The following is a 20,973-nucleotide window of genomic DNA, read 5'->3' as shown; positions in this document are numbered from 1 at the left end:
AGTTACAAGTCCAATACTCAAGGAGGATACTCTCCATTCCTTGTTAATAGAGACATTTTTTTTCAGCACGAGATTTAAGAATATTATGTTAAATGAATGAGAATAGTAAAAGAGAGAGTTACTTTTTGTCAAAAATAGAAATGACTCAACTATCTTGAAACTTTCCGAAATAGAAAAATGAGTCTATTAACATGAAATAGAGGGAATACAAAAAACCTTAGCTACACTTGAGTCTTGACGGACACAAGCCCAAGCTATCTGATTGTATCACTTGCATACTTAGGGGGTGTTCGGTTGGCAAGATTAAATCTCATGATTAAATATGTATCATGTTTGGTTTATAAGATTGAATCATTCAACTTAATCCTAGATGGATAGTCTCATGATAATTAGTCATAGCCTCTCCCTCCAACTAAAATAATCTCATAACTTAATCCTAGATGAATAGTATCATGATATTAGTCATGGTAACCGAATGCCACCTTAATAGAGGAATTAGTAATACAAAGAACACAGATCCATACAGATCTGTACACAAACTAAAACGTAAGCACAAGCAGTAAGGTGACCTCCAGGGTGTAAATAACGGTCCAACTGGATTGGGCCTTAGACAACAAGTGTTTGGGCCACCATTCAATTCAACTGAGTTGAGCCCAAAATAAGATAAACTGCGAGTAAAACGATAGCATTTTGTAATAGTCTACAATATATAAAAACAAATTAACTATCATATTTTGATTATGTAAAACGTAACTCATGTTATATTTGATACTATAAACTAAATAACTCATGCCTTTAGCTGATATTATCAATAATTTTGTAGTAGTAATATATTTATGACTCAACTTATACATATTAAATGACTTGCACATATGAAGAATTTAAAATATAGTAGCATTTGAGACTTAACTTAAACATAAAAAAAATTAGGATATGTTAAAATTTTTGTGGTATTTGTGAGACAAACTTTAATAGCCTCTACACTTCAAATATACCAAAAATATTAGCGAATAAAAAACTCTCCACGTAATCATTCCGAGGCATTCTTCGATCGGCCGGAAATTTCACCGGCGGCGAAGCTGCAATGGCTGCGCAATCGAGGAAATGGATGATTCTGGTGGCCACGATTTGGATTCAGGCGTTCACGGGGACGAACTTCGATTTCTCGGCCTACTCATCGGAGCTGAAGGCGGTTTTGGGAATTTCGCAGGTCCAGCTCAACTACCTTGCCACCGCGTCGGACCTCGGAAAGGCGGTGGGGTGGTCGTCTGGTGTGGCGCTGATGTGGATGCCGCTGTGGGCGGTGATGTTCGCCGCGGCGGCGATGGGATTCATCGGCTACGGCGCGCAGTGGCTCGTAATTAGTAACGTGATTACGCTGCCCTATTTCGTGGTTAGTTACACTCTCCCACTCAATTAGGTATTTTCTAATCTTAATCTTAATCTTAATCTTAATCTTAATCTTAATCTTCAATTAAAATTTAAATATGTTGATTGATGATATAATTTTTGTGTTTATGGTAGAATTGTAGAAATCATGGAATAATATATGCCCGGTCAATGGATTTTGACCAAATAATAAGAGTGACGAGACATCTAATTTTGTGAAATTAGATGATATAGCGTCGATCTACATTTTACGCAGATAAATGTAGTATATTCACATTCTCAAATCCGATTTCCGGTGATTGAGAAATAGTGGATTAAAGTTGAGCATAATTAGTTTTTAATTAAAACTTGGAGTTTGAGCTTAGGGAATAATCAACTAGTTTTGATTATCCCACATATGAGAAGTGACACATCTTTTAATGTGCTTAAATTAAGTGACTTTATGTTACTTAATAATTATAGTGGACCAAGATGGGTGAAAGAACCCACACGCGCGCCGCCGCCGGTCGCGGTCGCGGGCCTCGGGCTCGGTCTGCCACAAGCTTGTAACTGCCGACGGTTACGAATGCGTTGGACTTGGCAATTGATTTTGGAGTGGTCTTTGGGCTTGGGTCTGGACCCGTAGTAATCTTTTTAGACCACCGCTGAGTCAGCAATCCAAGTGGCTTGACACATCGTCAAGCGTGACACATTCAAAGCCTACACGGCTGCCACGTGAGAAATCCACATGCTCCACACGCGTAAGGTATACTCCTGCCACAAGCTTGTAACCGCCGACTGTTACGAATGCGCCATGATGAGCCTTCATGGCTTGGTTGACCCTGCATGGTGGCTTGGCCTATAAATAGGCTAGGCATTCCACTGCATTAGACACATCATACACAACATTCACACGCTATGCTCTTTCCCTCTCTCTGCATTGTTTTTCTATCGAAAGCTTTGCCCTCTCCTCCATCCAGTTCGCCGGAGCTCTGTTGATTGCGGTGCTGCTTCACCAGAGACGTAGCCGTTTTAACTTTGGGGACGACACGCCAAACCGAGAGCACTACCGGGGCGTATCTCGTCTTGCGGAAAGAGGCCTCCTCGACTCGGCTAAACAACTGTTCACGGTTACTGTTTCGATTTCTCAATTGTAATTTCATTTGAGTTCAGTTTCTCCTTTGTATTCCTTCTTTTGAGTTGTATTACGCCCGACTGTATCTCTTGTAATCGCAGAAACCAACAATCGCAAGACGAGATAACTTGCCTTTGAAGGAATTTGGACTATAAACTGAACTTAACACTTTCAAAACATTTAACACCTTTGCTGGAGATGTCGACTGAATCCAACACCGCTGCTGCCACCTCCGCCGCCGCCATTTCCTCCACCATGGCGACCACTGGACCTGTCAACACTTCGTCGATTCCCTCGATGATGCCCACTCTCGGGCGCTATTCATCTTCATCAACAACCCCTTGGGAGTTTGTTAACCCCCTTGGGCCCACTGGTGGATTCACCTCGAGTGGATCAGTTGGTTCCAATTTGAAGGAGAATGCTTCAAGTGTGGCAAAACTGGCCACTTTGCCAAGGATTGCTGCAGCAAGAAGAAGAAGCAGGCGGCCCACGTCATTGAGAATGAGTTCAAAGACTGGGATGAAAACGACCTCATTGCTGTGGTCACTGAAGAAGTTAACCTTGTTGATAACAAGGGTGGCTGGTACATCGACACCGGCGCTACTGCTCATGTCTGCTCAGATAGGAGCAAGTTTGCCTCCTACACTGCGGTTGAAGGAAGGAAGATCAACATGGGGAATCAAGCATCGTCCGAAGTTCTCGGCATTGGCAACGTGATTCTCATGATGACGTCTGGCGTCACTATCACTTTGAAGGATGTGCTGCATGTCACGGACATCCGCAAAAACCTAGTGTCAGGATCAATACTAATTAATAAGGGGTTTAAACTTGTATTTGAGTCTGCTAGGTTTGCATTGTACAAGTTTGGAAAGTCACTCGGAAAAGGTTATGTAACCGATGGACTTTTCAAGCTTAGTGTGGCAACTCGCAGTGTTGCAAAGCCGTTGGCTAATAATAATAAAGCATCTACTTCCTCTTACTTGACTGAGTGTTCAAATTTGTGGCATTGTAGATTGAGACATGTAAATTCAAAAGCCATTAAAAGATTAGTGAATTTAGATTTACTAAAGACTAATGAAGTGGATACCCAAGATAAATGTGAAATTTGTCTTGAAGCAAAAATGACTAAGTTGCCGTTTCACTCGGTTGAACGAAGCACAAAACCCCTTGAATTAATTCACACGGACGTATGTGATTTAAAAATGGTGCAAACTAGAGGTGGTAAAAAGTACTTTATCACTTTCATAGATGATTGCACAAGGTATTGCTACATTTATCTTTTAAGAAGTAAAGATGAAGCAATAGAAGCGTTCAAAAATTATAAGAACGAAGTTGAGAATCAACTTGGGTGTAAAATCAAAACGATTCGAAGCGATAGAGGAGGCGAATATGTAGCCCCGTTTGAGAAGTTATGCTACGCAAGTGGTATAATTCATCAAACAACTACTCCATATTCACCACAATCTAATGATGTCGCAGAATGCAAGAATCGAACTCTAAAAGAGATGATGAATGCACTGCTTCTAACTTCAGGATTACCACATAACATGTGGGGGAAGCTGTTTTGACAGCCAACTATATCTTGAATAAAATCCCTCTCAAAGGAAAAGATGTTACTCCTTATGAGTTGTGGAAGAGAAGGAAGCCATCCTACAAATACCTCAAAGTGTGGGGGTGTTTGGCAAATGTGATGGTTCCTCCGCTCAAAGAAGTTACAATCGGACCAAAACGGTTGATTGCATCTTCATTGGATATGCACTTAATAGTAGTGCATATCGATTTGTTGTTCACAAGTCTGAAATATAGACTATTACAGTAGGAACAACAGTTGAGTAAAGTAATGCTGTATTTCTCGAAAATACATTTCTTTGCAAGGACAGGGAAAAAGTCTTAACCAATTCTGAGACAAGAATTGAAGTAGAAGCCACTAGTTCTAAATCAGCGGACGAGGAACCTGAATCGCGCAAGCATGCAAGGCCTGATCCAAAGGATACAGGACTAAGACGTGGTAGTAGGGTCAGAACACTAAAAATATTTGGTCCTGACTACATTGCTTTTATGTTAGATGAAGAACCAACATCTATAAAAGTAGCTTTCGATGGCCCAGACGGGCTACATTGTAGAGACGATGTTCAAAGCGAAATTGATTCAATTTTGCTAAACCACACTTGGGTGTTGGTGGATCTACCTGAAGCTGCGAAACCTCTAGGTTGCAAATGGGTACTTAAAATGAAATTTAAGGCCGATGGAACAGTGAATAAGTATAAAGCCCGACTAGTAGTAAAGGGTTTTAAACAAAAGGAATGACATGACTTATTCGATACCTATTCACCTGTAACATAGATTACATCTATCCGAGTGTTTCTCGCTATTGCTGCATTGCACAATCTTGAGATTCATCAAATGGATGTAAAGACCGCGTTTCTAAATGGTGAACTAGATGACGAAATTTATATGGAACAACCCGAAGGGTTTGTAGTACCTGGACAAGAGAAAAAGGTATGCAAGCTCGTAAAGTCTCTATATAGATTGAAACAAGCGTCATTGCAATGACACTTGAAGTTTGATAATGTGATGTTATCAAATGGGTTTAAAATCAACGAGTGCGACAAATGTGTCTACATCAAGAGCACTAATAACGGCCATGTTATAGTGTGTCTATATGTTGATGATATGTTAATCTTGGGTAGCAACACTCAAGTAATTAACGATACAAAGGCCATGTTAAAGAGAAACTTTGACATGAAAGAGATGGGTCTAGCCGATGTAATTCTTGGAATGAAGATTCTAAGAATGTTTGATGGAATCATCTTAACACAATCACATTATGTTAAGAAGATATTGAATAAATTCAAAGCCTATGATGGCGCGCCGGTTAAGACTCCAATTGAATTCTAAGAACGTTTGATGGAATCATCTTAACACGGGTCATCGGATGCATTATGTACTTGACTAATTGCACTCGACCTTACATTGCTTGTGTCGTGAACAAGTTGAGTCGTTACACGAGCAATCCAAGCAAAGAGCATTGGAGAGCTCTTGTGAGGGTTTTGAGATATTTAAAACATACTCAAAATCATGGGCTACACTTCTCGAGATACCCCCGGTACTTGAAGGGTACTGTGATGCAAATTGGATATCCGACAATAGAGACTCACTTTCAACAAGTGGATACGTCTTTACTATTGGGAGTGGTGGTGTATCGTGGAAATCCACAAAACAGACATGTATAGCCCGATCAACAATGAAATCGGAGTTCATCGCCTTAGATAAGGCTGGTGAGGAAGCCGAGTGGCTTAAGAACTTCCTTGAAGATATTTCATGTTGGTATAAGCCAAGTGCCACCAGTGCTGATCCACTGCTATAGCCAAGCGGCTATTGGAAGGGCAAACAATGGCTTCTATAATGGTAAGTCTCGACATATACGCCGACGACATAACACCGTGAGACATTTGATCACAACAGGGGTGATTACAATTGACTATGTGAAGTCAATAGATAATCTAGCGGATTCGCTAACCAAAGGGTTAAACCGCGATCAAATGAATAAGTTGCTAGAGGGAATGGGTTTGAAATCCACAAACTAAAGAATTATCATAGTGGTAACCCAACCATGATGACTGGAGATCTCAAGAACTTGGTTCAAAGGGACAACTAAGCTATGAGAGTTCATGAGAAACACTCAACTATATCTATTCCCTAGAGAGCAATAGAGTGTCAGAAAGCTTGCCTAGTGGTGAGGCTAAGTCTATGACTTTTAATGACTCCTAAAGGATCTCGAGGAGATTGAGTTCTCAAGGAGACCGAGTAGGGCAAGATACTCGATTAGGAATCACCTATATAAGTGTGAAGTGAGGCCGCTTCAAATAACACACTTATGAACCCAAAGTGGTGTCCAAGGCCGCAAAGGACACAAAATATTAGAACGGATGAGGTTTGAGGTGTTTAAACGTTAACACCATTGTCTCGGTGCACGCCATGGGGGATTAATTCAAATCATCGCGCTACTAAGCCGCCTGTGTATCCGATGGTGTTGACTATGGAGGGTTCAAAGCCAACAACCACCTATCCTTATTCTTATATACCTCTCGAGGGTTGAGCTTGTGTCTGCATGCATATGCATTTGACTATTTCCACTCATGTGGGGGATTGTAGAAATCATGGAATAATATATGTCCGGTCAATGGATTTTGACCAAATAATAAGAGTGACGAGACATCTAATTTTGTGAAATTAAATGATATAGCGTCGATCTACATTTTACATAGATAAATGTAGTATATTCACATTCTCAAATCCGATTTCCGGTGAGTGAGAAATAGTGGATTAAAGTTGGGTATAATTAGCTTTTAATTAAAGCTTGGAGTTTGAGCTTAGGGAATAATTAACTAGTGTTAATTATTCCACATAGGAGAAGTGACACATCTTTTAATGTGCTTAAATTAAGTGACTTTATGTTACTTAATAATTATAGTGGACCAAGATGGGTGAAAGAGCTCACACGCGCGCGCCGCCCGCCCGAGCCCGTGCTCGTGATCGTGGTCGCGGGGCTCGGTCTCGATCTTGATCTTGGACTTGGACTTGGATCTTGGCAATTGGTCTTTGGGTGGTCTTTGGGCTTGGGTCTGGACCCGTAGTAATCTTTTTAGACCACCGCTGAGTCAGCAATCCAAGTGGCTTGACACATCGTCAAGCGTGGCACAGTCAAAGCCTACACGGCTGCCACGTGAGAAATCCACACGCTCCACACGCGTAAGGCACACTCCTGCCACAAGCTTGTAACCGCCGACGGTTACGAATGCGCCATGATGAGCCTTCATGGCTTGGTTGACCCTGCATGGTGGCTTGACCTATAAATAGGCTAGTCATTCCACTGGATTAGACACATCATACACAACATTCACACGCATAAGCTCTCTCCCTCTCTCTGCATTGTTTTTCTGTCGAAAGCTCTGCCCTCTCCCTCTCTTTGTTGACGACACGCCAAATCGAGAGTACTACCGGGGCGTATCTCGTCTTGCAGAAAGAGGCCTCCTCGACTCGGCTAAACAATTGTTCACAGTTACTGTTTCGATTTCTCAATTGTAATTTCATTTCAGTTCAGTTTCCCCTTTTGTATTCTTTCTTTTGAGTTGTATTACGCCAGGGTGTATCTCTTTTAAACCTAGAAACCAACAAGAAAATGGATGGTTAGTCAAATCGCTGCAATATCTTCTCTTTTTAGTACTATATTTTACTGTTTTCGAGAATAATAATTTCATGATTTTTACCCGAAGAATGGTCACATATCAAAAAAAAATTATGATGGCCTCAAATCTGTAGAAGTGAACTTTATTTTTTCTTGGGAAATGTCGACTTCAGTAGTATTTTTTAAGTTATCACTTTATCTAGCATTTTTGTGGCAACAATGGCTTCATAGGAATCACAACTTGTTATGACTTATGAGTTATGACTAATTCTTGATTCATTTTTTCATTTACGATATTCAAACCTATACAGGTAGATTTGGGATTTGTGTAGCTAAGTTCTTTCCTAAACCTAATGCTAAGCTTTTGATTGAATAAACTCAGTCATGGTTATAGGATTTGAGTATTTTATAGGTGTGCTATGTTATCTATTGGTAACCTAACAAACAATTTGAAAATATGTGAAGATATAATCAATATGAAAGTATCAATTGCAGTGATGAAAAGTATGTTGTGTATTACTATTATAGCATCATTTAATGCAGTGGCACTGCATTATCGAATTTCTGCTACAGGTATTCTTGCTTTGCTTGTTAGCTGGTTGCAGCATCTGCTGGTTCAACACAGTCTGCTTTGTCCTCTGCATCAAGAATTTCCCCTCTGCAAAGCCGCTCGCGCTCTCCCTCACCGTTAGCTTCAATGGCGTGAGCGCAGCTCTATACAACCTCGCGGTGAAGTCCCTCAGCCCTTCCTCATCCGCTGTTTACCTCCTCCTCAACGCCTTGATACCCCTCGTCACATCCCTCGTGGCTCTGATTCCCATCCTCCGCCAGCCCCCCCTCGATCTGCTGGACCCGGACGATGGCAAACGCGACCACTTCACATTCCTCAAGCTAAACATGCCAGCAGTCGTCACCGGGCTATATCTCCTCTTCCTCCACCCATCAGATCCGTTCACAGCTCGACTCCTCTGGTGTGGAGCCATCTTCCTTCTGATCCTCCCTCTAGGGATCCCCGCCATTCTGTACGCCAGAGAGTGGTTCCACACCACAGTCTACAGCAGCTTCCAGCTCGATGGCTCAGGGTTCATTCTCGTCGATGCTGAGGATCTTGAGCTGCATAAACAGCTCCTCAGCCGTGCCAGCAGCGGGGAAAATGGGCTGACCTACTCTGGAAATGATGGCGCATCATCAGTACACGGCATGTCTGGACTGAACAGCTGTGCGGTCATCACGAAGGACCAGCTAGTGATGCTCGGGCACGAACACACAGCAGGGGAGCTCGTACGTAGGTTCGACTTTTGGCTATACTTTGTCGCTTATTTCTGTGGAGGAACCGTAGGTCTTGTGTACAGCAATAATCTTGGGCAGATTGCTCAGTCACTTGGGCATAGCTCAGTCACCCCTGAGTTCATCACGATATATTCCTCTTTCTCCTTCTTCGGCCGCTTCCTCTCAGCCACACCAGACTACATTCGAAGGTAAGTAGTGAAGCTCCATTTGTAGATGATGCTGCATAAATTTGAAAATAAATATGCCATATTTCTGCAGGAAGGTCAACTTTGCCAGAACTGGGTGGCTGGCCATAGCTCTCCTCCCCACGCCAACCGCGTTCCTTATCCTCTCAGCGTTCGGAGACCAAGCCTTCATGATCCGAGTAGGGACAGCGATGATCGGGCTGAGCTCGGGGTTCATATTTGCAGCTGCAGTTTCAATAACGTCAGAACTGTTCGGGGCAAATGGCATGGGTGTGAACCACAACATTCTCATCACGAACATCCCAATCGGGTCCCTCGTCTACGGCTTCTTGGCAGCGGCGGTCTATGACATGAACGCAACGGCAGGGGTTGGGCTCGTGGGGGAGACATTGGTATGTATGGGGAGGAAGTGCTATTTCTTGACATTTGTGGGGTGGGGTTGCATTTCTCTTGTGGGATTAGCCTCTAGTATGATCTTGTTTTTGAGAACTAAACCTGCATATCACAGATTTGAAACAAATAGAAGATCTATGATTTTGTCTTAGATTTTTCAACATTTCCATTGAAATGAAAAATGAACTTCTTGTAGCTAAATTTTTTTGTGTGGTAAATATGTGCCTGAAAACTCAGGAAATTAATACATACTATTTCGAAATAAATAGGAAAGGAAAAAATGAAACAAAATCCATCTAAGAGTAGATACAAAAGGTCTCATTTTTTATACAAAGAAATAATCGCTCATATGCCATTGCCATTTTCCTCGCCGTGAACATCGAGCTCGCATATTCCCGGCAAGCCCTCCCTCTCTCCGCCAGCCTCTCCGCCCCCTCCGTCGCCGCTTCCTCCAGCGCCTCGTACAGTGAGTCCACGTTCGGCGAGAACATGAATCCGTACTCATCGTCAACCACGATAGTCCCCTTGATGCTCGGAAACCTCGATGCCATCACCGGCTTCCCGCTCATCATCGCCTCCATCAGAGTCAGATCCAGCCCCTGCGGCCGCAGCGTAGGGTTCACAAACACGTCGATCGCGTTGTAAAACCCTCGCAATTCTGACGGATTCATCGATCCCAGCACGATCACCTGATTCCCCATCTCCTTGTACCGTTGCATCCACGGCCCCGCGCCGGCGACGATCAGGTACGCGCCGGAGTTCTTCTTCTTCAGCATCGAGAATGCCACGTACAGCAGCGGATGCCCCTTGTCCTTCACCAATCTCCCGGCCACGCCGAGGACCAGGGTCGCATTTGGGGGAATTCCGATTTTGGCGCGAAAATCGTGCCCTAATTTGAGATTTTGCTTGAAATCGTTCTCGTCGACGCCGTTGACGATGACGTGGACTCGTTTGAGCGGGATCTGGTAGACGTCGCGGAGCATCTCGCCGCAGCTGTCGCTGATGGCGACGTGGTGGTGGTAGTGTGAGAAGAATCTAATCTCGTCTAGGACCTTGGGGATCATCACTTGCAGGCTCTGATTGAACGCCGGCGACATGATCTCGCCGGATTTTCGAGTCAGGTCTTGGTAGATGCTCGATTGCACGCTCTCTAGCGCGATTCCGTGCCACGACACGGCGAGGTTTTCGAGGCCGCGCGCGAGCCAGAACGGCAGCGCAACGCTCTCGGAGTGGATCACGTCGAATTTGTTCTTGCGATTCTCCTCTTCGTATTGCTCCCAAGCTTTGTTGTATCGCCATTTCTCTGGCTCGCCTTCGTGGAAGTGGATCACTGGAGAGGAGGAGGCGGCGGCGGGGGAGGGGAGGGGGACGGCGGGAGGGGAGGTGAAGATGTGGACGTCGTGGCCGCGGCGGGAGAGGGCGGTGTGGAGGGTGTGGGCGTGACGCTCCATGCCGCCCGGGGTGGAGGAGGTGGGCCACTTGCGGGAGAAGACGGCGATGCGGAGGGTGTGGGGCGGAGGGGCGCCTGCGTGGAAGGAGAGCTTGTTCCAGGAGAATTGGGCGCGGCGGAGGTCGCCGGACCAGGGCTTATCGGAGTTGGAGCAGAGGTTGGTGGAGATGTAGTTGGAAGGGGTGTGGAGGAGGAGGAGGGCGGGGATGGTGAAGACTACGATGAAGAAGAGAGTGATGGCGAGGTTGGAGCGGAGGTTGACGGGGTTGGCTTTCTTGGGCTTGGCGGCGGCGGCCATATTATTTGAGGTTCTTGGTGGTGGTGATGGTGATGGTGGAGGAGAATGAGTTTTTCATCAATGAGAATGTTGATATGGAGGAGTAGCTTAGGCTTAGTTAGGCTAGGAATGAAGCAAAGTGTGTGTTGTTTTTTAGTGTGGAAGAAATGGCCTTTTAGTGCAAAGTTGATGCCCCATGTGAGTGGAAGTGGAAGATAGTGTGATTTTTCTTCTCTTTCACACAATTTGACTTCTCAACGAATGTTATGCTAATTTCCGAAAAAAAAAAGAAAAGGGAAAATAATGTTGTAATTGTATATAAAATTTTATTGGAAAATACTTAAAGTTTGAGCACGAGCTATACCACTTTTGGATTGTGTATTAGAAGTGAAGAGAAATCATTCCATAATCTCATAATACAATGAACACTTTTATCGTTTGGTATTAAAATACTCATGGATGTCATGAAATATCCAAAAAAAAATCCAAGAGATTCCAAAACATTAAAGTATTAGGCATTCAAGAATGGGCGTCGATGTCATATATTATATGATGGCTCAATATATTAAAAGATTGCTCAGAATAATAATTTGTTACTGGTAGGAGAATTAATTAGGTAGAGTTCCACAAAGTTTCAGCAACCTAATTTAGATTTATATTAGTATTTGAAGATGAGAGATCTTCTTTACTTCGTAAGTAGCCAAAGTCAACGCCAAATTTGCCGCATATGGTGGTGCGATTTTAACTTATTTAGCTGTATTGGGCTCAGATAGTTGGGCCTACTGGCCAGCGTTGCAATCACATTCGTGACAGTGTGTAATGTAGACTAGTATTTGTCGTAAGATGATCCATCCATATGTATCGAGTATGTGAGAGAAGCAATCAAAAGAACACTGTATTCCTGCTTTATGTGTTCCTCGGCCAACTATTATTTTAGATACTGTCTTCCTTAGTAAATAACTCTTTCTACACTCTTCTTTATCCTTTCTATAATATACCCTCTCTTGCTCCAACTATATAATTTAGTGACTTTTACTATGATGTCGTTGTGTATTCTTTATGTGTGGAATTTTGGGATATTCATATGGCCTTTTTTGTCCTCACACACTCTACCAACTCTAAAAGCTTTGATTCATTTCTTGTAAAGTGAACACATATACCCAAATTTGAATCTAAGACCTTAAACTCAATTACTTCTTTGAAGACTCATCTGAGCTATCCCATAAGGCCATCCACAATAGGAATAGCTCAGCAATAGCCCAGCCATAGCCTAGCCACTGCCACATCATCAGCACTAAAAATCCTCCTGCCACATCATAAATAGCCCAGCCATAGCCTAGCTACATCATAAATAGCCCAGCCACATCAATAGCCACATCACTAATAACAATTATATAAAATGACATAATTAACAATCACACAATATACGGAATTTAATTTACGAGACATATACGTGAAACATTAATAATACTATTAAAAATTTAAAAAAGTACAATAATTTAAAAATATTACAATAATTAAAAAAAAGTACAATAATTAAAAAAAAAGTACAATAATTCACTCCTCGTCGCCGTCGTCGTCTCCTCCGTCGCTGTCGCCACCATCGCCTCCGCCTCCGTCGCCGTCGCCTCTACTCCCGGCAGCTTCCCTCCGTGCCGCCTCCAAATCCTCCTGCATGCTCAGGAGCAATGTTTGAAGCAAACTCTTATCCACGGGGTCCACCGCCGCCCCCCATTCGGCCATCGTCTTGACCATCTGAGCGTGCGTTTGTTGACGCGCGAAGAATTTGAGATCCGCTGTGGATTGGCCAAGGGGGGATGCCGACTGGACCTCCTGTGAACCCCCGGTGACCCCTATCGCCTCCCGTTGAGCCCGCCTGTGCCCAACCGGGCGAGTACGGCGAGCAAACGAACGAGGGGTCGGGACCTCCTGGGCCGTCTCAGGGAGGTCGTGGGAACCACCGCTACTGCCGCTGAAATCACCGGAATAGTTCAGCCGTTGCTTCTTCGGCCAGCCAGAGTCGACACCTACTTGAAACTTCTCGGAGTCGTTCAGCACAAGATAGCAGTTCCAGTAGGTGAAGTCCTTGTACACCCCCTTCAGGGGGAAGGCTTTCTCCGCTATCCTCCTGCAGTCGTCCTCAGTTTGCCCATTGCTCATCATGCGGAGGGCGTTGGTGTACAAGCCCGAAAATCGGGAGACCGCAACCCTGATTCGGTCCCACGCCTTCCGGCAATCCTCCCCATTGCGTGGCCTCCCCTCCGGGCAAAACCTCTGGTAGGCTGCTGCTATCTTGCCCCACAAGTTGACGATCCTCTGGTTGTTCGAAACGAGAGGATCGTCGCAAACACTCACCCACGCCTTGGACAGAGCGACGTTCTCCGCGTCCGTCCACCTCCTCCGTACCGCGTTGTCGTCCTCACCCGGCTGCGAGGACTCGCCGACCCTTTTCCCCTTGCCTTTCTTCTTTGGGGCGCCCCGACCCCGCCCTGCGCCCCCCGTTTGAACGGGAGCATCCGGAATACCGGAAAGATCTATCCCCAAGTCATCGAAGGAGAAAGTGTCAAACTGGGCCGGAAGCGCGGCCTCCGTTGGCATCTTCTGCATTCTGGGTGCCCACCCCGGCATCTGGACACTGGGTGCCCACCCCGACATCGCCGGAAACGCCCCCGGCGGACTCCCCCCCGTTGGTATCCCGGGCATCATCTGCTGCCACGGGTACATGTTGTAGTATGGGTGCATCTGACTCGGGTGCATCTGACTCCATCCACCTCCCACGGGGATCGGGGGAGTTTGAGATCTGCTACTCTCTGAAGTAGGCTCGTTGTTGAGATCCATTTACCGTTGTTGATCTTGTACAGAAATTTAGATAGAGAGAGTACTCGTTAATACAAGTGGTGCGAATGAAAATGACAGGCAAGTCGCGTATATATAGTGTTTCGGAATAAAAAATTAACAAATTAAAAATTCGCGCTAGGCGGTGCGCTAGGCGATCCGGATGCTGCAATAGCGCCTAGCGGATCGCCTAGCGCCGCGGAACCGCCGAGCGCTAGGCGGTTTTTTTCCGCGAAATCGGCTAGGCGGCTGCAATAGTTCGCCTAGCGCACCGCCTAGCGCCGACGCTCGGCTAGGCGGTGCGCTAGGCGCTATTGTGGATGCTCTAACAACAAAAAATGTCGGAATTACATTTTGAACCTCTACATCATTGAAGTTTTACCAAAGCACCTTTTTAATTAATGAGATCGTTGGTCAATAATTTGATAGTAGCTTTGTCATCTATATACTGAAAAAACGAATCGTGCTTATTTCCATATGAGATATCAGCTGATTAACTATTTAATGCAAAATCCATTGGAACTGTGTCACATTTGAATTTTCATATATTTTCATGTTCGATTATTTTTAGGTTATTACGACGTATGAATAAAAGAATATAATAAATTAATAGCGTCATCAATTCATATGATTATTTTAGTGGTCTCAATTTCTCAAAAACAAATTTGAGAGCGCGATGGGACCCACTTTGACCACTACTAACGTCAAATTCATGAGAGAGCCGTTGTGATTGTAATCAAACACCTCTTTTTAAGAAAAATCACACCGAAATTCTTGTCATTCTCCAACAATGGCCGATTTCTTCACTGATAGCGACGACCACAAGGCAGTAGAGGAGCTCTTATCTCAGGTCATGGACGCCACCGTTCTCGAGCAGGTAGCCGCCGTCAATTGCGCCGGCTTCAACGACGACGGCCTCCCTTCCCGTCTCCAAACCCGCTTTCAGAAGCTCAAATCTTTCCCATCTTCAGCCGCGAATCCCACAAAAAGCTTCAACCTTTCACACGCGAACGACACCCCAAATCAAGCAAAACCCCCCCTTGTTTCCAGCGAAGAAGAAAAAGGCGCGGAGAAGAATGTGGAAAATCAGCCCACCAAGCGTTCGACAGAAGTCCCAGATGAAAAGTGCAACTTCTCTGATACCGAATCACCTTTCAAAGAAATCCCACAGCGATAATTGAAGAAAAATGCGGCAAAGTCTCTGTCTCACTCTTCTTACGATGGTTTCTCTAGTCGGTCTGCCTCTCCAGCGGCGAAAGGCGGCTGCTTTTTGTGTTCTCCTAAAAAGGCGTCGAGGAAAAAGAACAAAGAAAATAGGGGTTTTGATTGTGGGAAGAGCGATGAGCTGTTATCCGATTTGAGTAATTTTTCTGTGAGAAGTCAGAGAAGGTTGATGAAGAAGGCTATGGAGGAGGAGAGGATTTCTTGGGAGGCTGAGAAGATTGTCAAGTGGGCTAAACAGACCTCTGCAAGAATGGAATTTTCTGGGGTTGAAGATGAGCTAAGTGATGATGATAATGCTAAATTTGCATGATCTGTTTAGTTCCTTCTTATATCTAGTGTTTCTTGCTCTTCTATCTTTGATGTGTAGAAATGATTTTCTTGTCTTGTGCTTGCTATATAGAATGCGTACATATGTTAGACTTACTAGGTTATTGTCTGAAAATGAACTAATGGAGAAAAGAAGAAATTAATTCCAATTACAAATACTCTTTTGCTGTGGTCTTGAATCTTGATCATAGTTTAGTTGGATTGTTACAAAATGTTGGTTGACTCATTTATGATGATGTCATTTCGGTTAGATTTTTGACCTCTTCCTTATTTCTAGGTTTTGTGAATCTCTTTCCTAAATTAGGCTTGTAAGTTGCAATTACTTGTTTCTGAACATAATAGTGAAAGAGAAATTAAAAATGGGTGCTTTTTATACAGGCATAATTCTTTTCAATGGATTGAAATATCTTCAAATAGTCTAATTTGCAATATGTGCGTGTACAAAGAAACTACCTAACTAGTCGTAACCTTACACATTATTCAAGATAAATGTTTACCTACAAAGAATTGAATGTTTAAGGTGTGATTTTTAGGCTTGGCCGTATTTAGCAATCTCTATGATTTTCATGGATGCTTGGAGGTGCGGCATTGCACTCCATCCTGCACCGCTAACACCACCCAATGTCCTAAGAGCATCCATAATATAGTCCGTCCCATAGCCTGCCATATACAAATTTATAGTCCTCAACGTCAGCATTTTATAGTCTTACCTCTTCATTTGCAGTGCGTGGATTATAGCCCGTCCTATAACCTGCCCTATCTTTTAACAATCATTTTATATTTATTTTTAATTGTTTTGTTTTTAATAATAATAAAATAACGAAATATACATAAATTTAAGACCACAATATGAAAATCTTCGTTTTATTGAAAAACCCAAAAAGTACAATGCGAAATACTAAAAATCACATGACCAAATTTATTCGATGAGAAGTGAATCGGGAAAAGAGATTGGAAGGCGTGAGATATGAAGATAAAGGGTGGTGTATTTATATAGTGAAAAATAAGATAAAAAAAACAAAAAAAAATTAGAAAACGATAGTCCGGGTGCCCGCAGCGGGCGGACTATAGCCCGGACTATATATCGTTCGCGACCTTGGGGCGAGGCTTAGGGCGGCCATCTGCATTGGCTGACTATAGCCCGGATGATGCTATAGTGCGAGCTATAGTCCGCCCATTATGGATGCTCTAAGTTATTAGCCATAATATATGATCTAATATGGATTAATAAAAGAATGAAAATGGAAGGATATAAGATGCAACATGTATTAATAAAAGAAACGAGAAAGAAGTAAGAAAGGAATGAGATCAAATAAGATCTAATATGGATTAATAGAAGAAAGAAACCAAAGAAAATTAATGAGCATGATATAAGGTGTATTGGTAATATAAAAGAAAAAAAGAAAAATATATTTTAGTAGAATTAGATAAGATATAATATGGATTGATAAAAAGAAAAGAAGGAAATGGTCAATTAGTAGGCATGAGATAAGATGTAGTAATATGGATTAATGAAAGAAAAAAAGGGAAACAATTGTTACAATTAGGAAAAAGACCTCGATTTATTAAGTAACAATTTTATTACTTGCGTATCAAATCATAAATAAATTGAAATAAAAATAAATTATATTTCGACTCTAGGAATGATTATAGAATTTTAATCTCGACTTAAAGAGATAAATAGGCTTCCGGGCGGTCTGGAGAGGGCTAGACGCCTCCTCCCACCCCATAAATTTGCCAATACTTCTCAAATTGACTAGGTTTGAATCTTAAAGTTCAAATTATGAAAACATCTTTCAAATTTCAATATAATAGGTTGCAATGTACAACAATATTTTCTTAATTGTCCTTTTAATATTCAGATGACAAATAAGTGTAAAAATTATCAAAAATAACGTCAAATTTTGATCAAATTTAAGTCAATCCAATATTGATGGAATAAAACAACAATTTTTTTTTAAAAAATTGATGGACTATTTGTACAAATTTTAATGACATGGTGTAATGTGTACAAATCAATAGTCGTTTAAATCATGAAGCTTAATTAAAATTATGGACTATCACCTAAGGTTTTAAAATAAAGAGGGAATATTGTTTTAGTTCGCAAACTTTACCAATGTATCAATTTTAGTCCGTAATATTTTAGAGTATCATCTGAGGTCAATTAATTGCGAAGTAATATCGTTTGAGCTACTTTTTCACTATTTTGAACGAAAGATGCCCTCAAGTCCATGAATGACATTTCAGTCTATTTATTCTATCTTCTTTATTACTAAAATATTTCATATCTCTCTTAATTTTATTTCGCTTCTTTCTTACCTTTTTTTCCCTCTCTTCTACCCCATTTTCCCTTCTCTATTTTAGTAAAGGGGTTAAAAAAAATTAAGAAAGATAAATTAAATGTTAAAATAAAGAAGAGAGAATAAATAGACTAAAAATGTACTTCATGAGTTTGAGGATGTTTTCGTCCAAAAATGTTCAAAATAGTAAAAAGTAGTCCAAGCGATATCACATCGAAGTTAATGAACCTCAATGATATTTTCAAATGTTACTGACCCAAATTTGATACATTGGCAAAGTTTGATGACCAAAAAAATATTATCTCTAAAATAAAATCACGATATTTAATTTTTCTTAATTGTCTCATCTACAAGCAAAACAATGATGCTCAACGTGATGATATTTTATTAAAATAACTATGTTTATTATATTTATATTTTTATTTTTATTGTCCCTAATAAAATAGTATCTTTTCCCACTTATTAATTTATCTTACCTTAAACACTCTGATGTCTGCATGCTCTGTAGCTTGGTCAAACAACACTATCCATAGAGGAAAAAGAGAAGTGAGGGTAGGCCGAAAGATAGAGAGATAGAGGAGTTGGAGTTGGACTAAACGAAAATGAGAAAAGAGTGAACTAAAAAAAATTCTTACACAATATGTTTGCAAATTTTCGTCTTAGCATAAAAAATATATTTCCAAAGATTTGTGGACAAAGACTTAGTTATTTTTAGTACTTTTACATTAATTTTGAACTTTTTTGCCCTTTTCATTATTTAGTTTTAACGGATATTTCCTCACTCATTCTTTCTCTCTTTCTATTTTCTTCTATTTTTATTATTAATTTAATTTCTTATTCATCACATTTATTCTCCATTTATTATCAGTTTAATTAGTTAATGATAAAAAGTTCAATACACATCAAATTAATTTAAAAAAAATTAAAGTAAAAAAAAGTGTAATTTTTCTAAATTTGTTTATGGAAATATGTTTTAAGACAAATATTGAAGCAGATGTGCTTAAATGAATATTACTCACTCTGTCCCTTATAATTTGTCACCATTTGACCTGACACGAGTTTTAAGAAATGTAGTAGAAATGGAATTGAAAAAGTTAGTGGCATGTGAGTCCTGCTTTTATATAATAGTTTTATAATAAAATGTGAGTGAGAATAAGTTACTGGAATATGGAGTCCACTGACAAATGGTAAAAGTGAAGGTGACAAATTTTTAGGGATGGACAAAAATGAAAACAAGTGACAAATTTTCAGGGACAAAGAGAGTAGTACAAGAAGAAAATATTTATAAATTTTAATTGTATAATTAAAGCTCTTGTTATTACCTTTAGTTTGATTTGAATTGAATATTTATTGTAAACTAAATTAAGAATACACGGTAAATGAGAGGGATTAACGAGAAGTTAAATAAATAATATTTAAATGTTTTCTGAAAATAGAAATTCTTTCATTTTTTGTTTGTCCCCTAAAAATAGAAACTTTTCATTTTAAGAAATTTCTTCTCTCTAATAAGGTTGGACCATTTTCCACTAACACACTTTTTTTCAATCTATCTCTTACTTTACCAATCTATACATATATAAAAGGGGAGTTTTGGAAAAATTTACAAGAATGCCATTTTATTTTAAAAAAAAGTAATGTTAAAAAATAATAAAAACTATATAAGGTTAAAAACGTGTGACTAAAAGGGCCTTTAGAGCATGCGCAGCGGTGGACGGACGGCGTTCGTCCACCGCCGCTGCGCTCGCGCCGCTGGCACGGCGCTGCTCGCTGCGAAGAGCACGTCCGTGCCAGCGAGCAGGCGACGTGGTGGCACGCCGTTGCCTTTGAATTTTTTTTTTTATTAAAAATCGATTTTTAATTAAAAAACCGAAAAAAAAAATTTCACTTCCCAAAAAAAATATATCCGTTTTTTACCACTTTTTAATTTTTTTTTCCCCTAAAAATACACATTTTCATCTATAAATACCTCCCACTTTCACACCCAAAAATTCACACCAAACTACACAATTCTCATCTTCATTCTCTCATATCCATTCTCATCTTCATTCTCCCATATCCATTCCCATCTTCATTCTCCCATATCCATTCTCAATCTTTCTTCCACTCCTACACCATAACAATGTCCGGCCACAACGATAACCCCCCGGGCTCCGGTTGGAACTTCGAATGGTTCGGTTCACCACCGTTTCCTAGTTCGGAAACGGAATACTCGGCCCCTCCTCAAACCCAAAGTTCGGGCGTTCCGGGTGGCTACCGGCCATACCCAATCGACGACCAAGGTGCCCCCGAAGGGCGATACGGGTGGACACCGGAGCCTAGGCCGATCTCCCCTCCCAAACTCCGACTCCTCCTACTCGCGGTATCCGCACATCGTACACTCCGGCGGAGATGGATAAATTGTTCAAGGCGTACTTGGAAATCTCCGAAGATCCGGTGGTTGGCACGAACCAATCCACCTCCACCCCCCACCAACTCGTTGTTGCAGCTTTTGGCCCAACTCAATATGGCCGATAGGTCCACTATGAACCCCTCGCAACTTCGATCGCACGAGGCCATGATATTAGGCCTCCAAAGACAATTGGGGGTAGTGCCGCCGGATGAGTAGTCGTCCACAAGGGTATTTTTAGCTTTTAATTATGTAATTTTTAATTTTTAAGAGTTTAATTATGTAATTTTTAATTTTACGATTTTAATTATGTCTTTTTTATTTTATTTGTAATTTGTAATATTTATTGTGGTTTTTTAATGAATTTAAATATTATGGAAATGTTTTTGTTTAATTGAATTTTAAATTGAATTGTGCTCGTCCTTGCGGAAGAGCACAGCTGTGGGTGTTGTGCTCTTGCCAGAGAGCAGACAGGAATAGTGGCTTCGGGCCCAAAACCGTGCTCGCTGGCAAGAGCACGGTTGTGGATGCTCTTACATTTGCAGTTACATAAAAAAAAGCGTGTGTGATTAAAGGATTCTTAATATTGCAATTACATCAGCAACGTGATATCTA

General features: G+C 41.5%; 3 protein-coding genes across 3 annotated transcripts; 2 read left to right on the top strand and 1 right to left on the bottom strand.

The window, feature by feature from the left end:
- Positions 1–984: 984 nt before the first annotated feature.
- On the top strand, positions 985–9,760 carry LOC121769207 (protein NUCLEAR FUSION DEFECTIVE 4-like). Its single transcript, XM_042165939.1, has 3 exons — positions 985–1,393; positions 8,265–9,169; positions 9,240–9,760. The coding sequence occupies exons 1-3, from the start codon at positions 1,085–1,087 to the stop codon at positions 9,709–9,711; spliced, it is 1,686 nt and encodes a 561-aa protein (XP_042021873.1). The 5' UTR covers positions 985–1,084; the 3' UTR covers positions 9,712–9,760.
- A 67-nt stretch (positions 9,761–9,827) lies between these two features.
- On the bottom strand, positions 9,828–11,630 carry LOC121769208. Its single transcript, XM_042165940.1, has one exon. It carries the CDS (start codon positions 11,305–11,307, stop codon positions 9,856–9,858), a length of 1,452 nt encoding a protein of 483 aa, XP_042021874.1. The 5' UTR covers positions 11,308–11,630; the 3' UTR covers positions 9,828–9,855.
- Positions 11,631–14,911: 3,281 nt separating this feature from the next.
- LOC121766768 lies at positions 14,912–15,655 on the top strand. The gene is made up of 2 exons (XM_042163020.1): positions 14,912–15,246; positions 15,355–15,655. The coding sequence occupies exons 1-2, from the start codon at positions 14,912–14,914 to the stop codon at positions 15,653–15,655; spliced, it is 636 nt and encodes a 211-aa protein (XP_042018954.1).
- Positions 15,656–20,973: the final 5,318 nt, after the last annotated feature.

The sequence above is a fragment of the Salvia splendens genome, chromosome 15 (assembly GCF_004379255.2).
Source record: "Salvia splendens isolate huo1 chromosome 15, SspV2, whole genome shotgun sequence".
NCBI lineage: Eukaryota > Viridiplantae > Streptophyta > Magnoliopsida > Lamiales > Lamiaceae > Salvia > Salvia splendens.
Note: the sequence above shows the minus strand (reverse complement) of the source record. Positions and strands in the feature narration are given on the sequence as shown.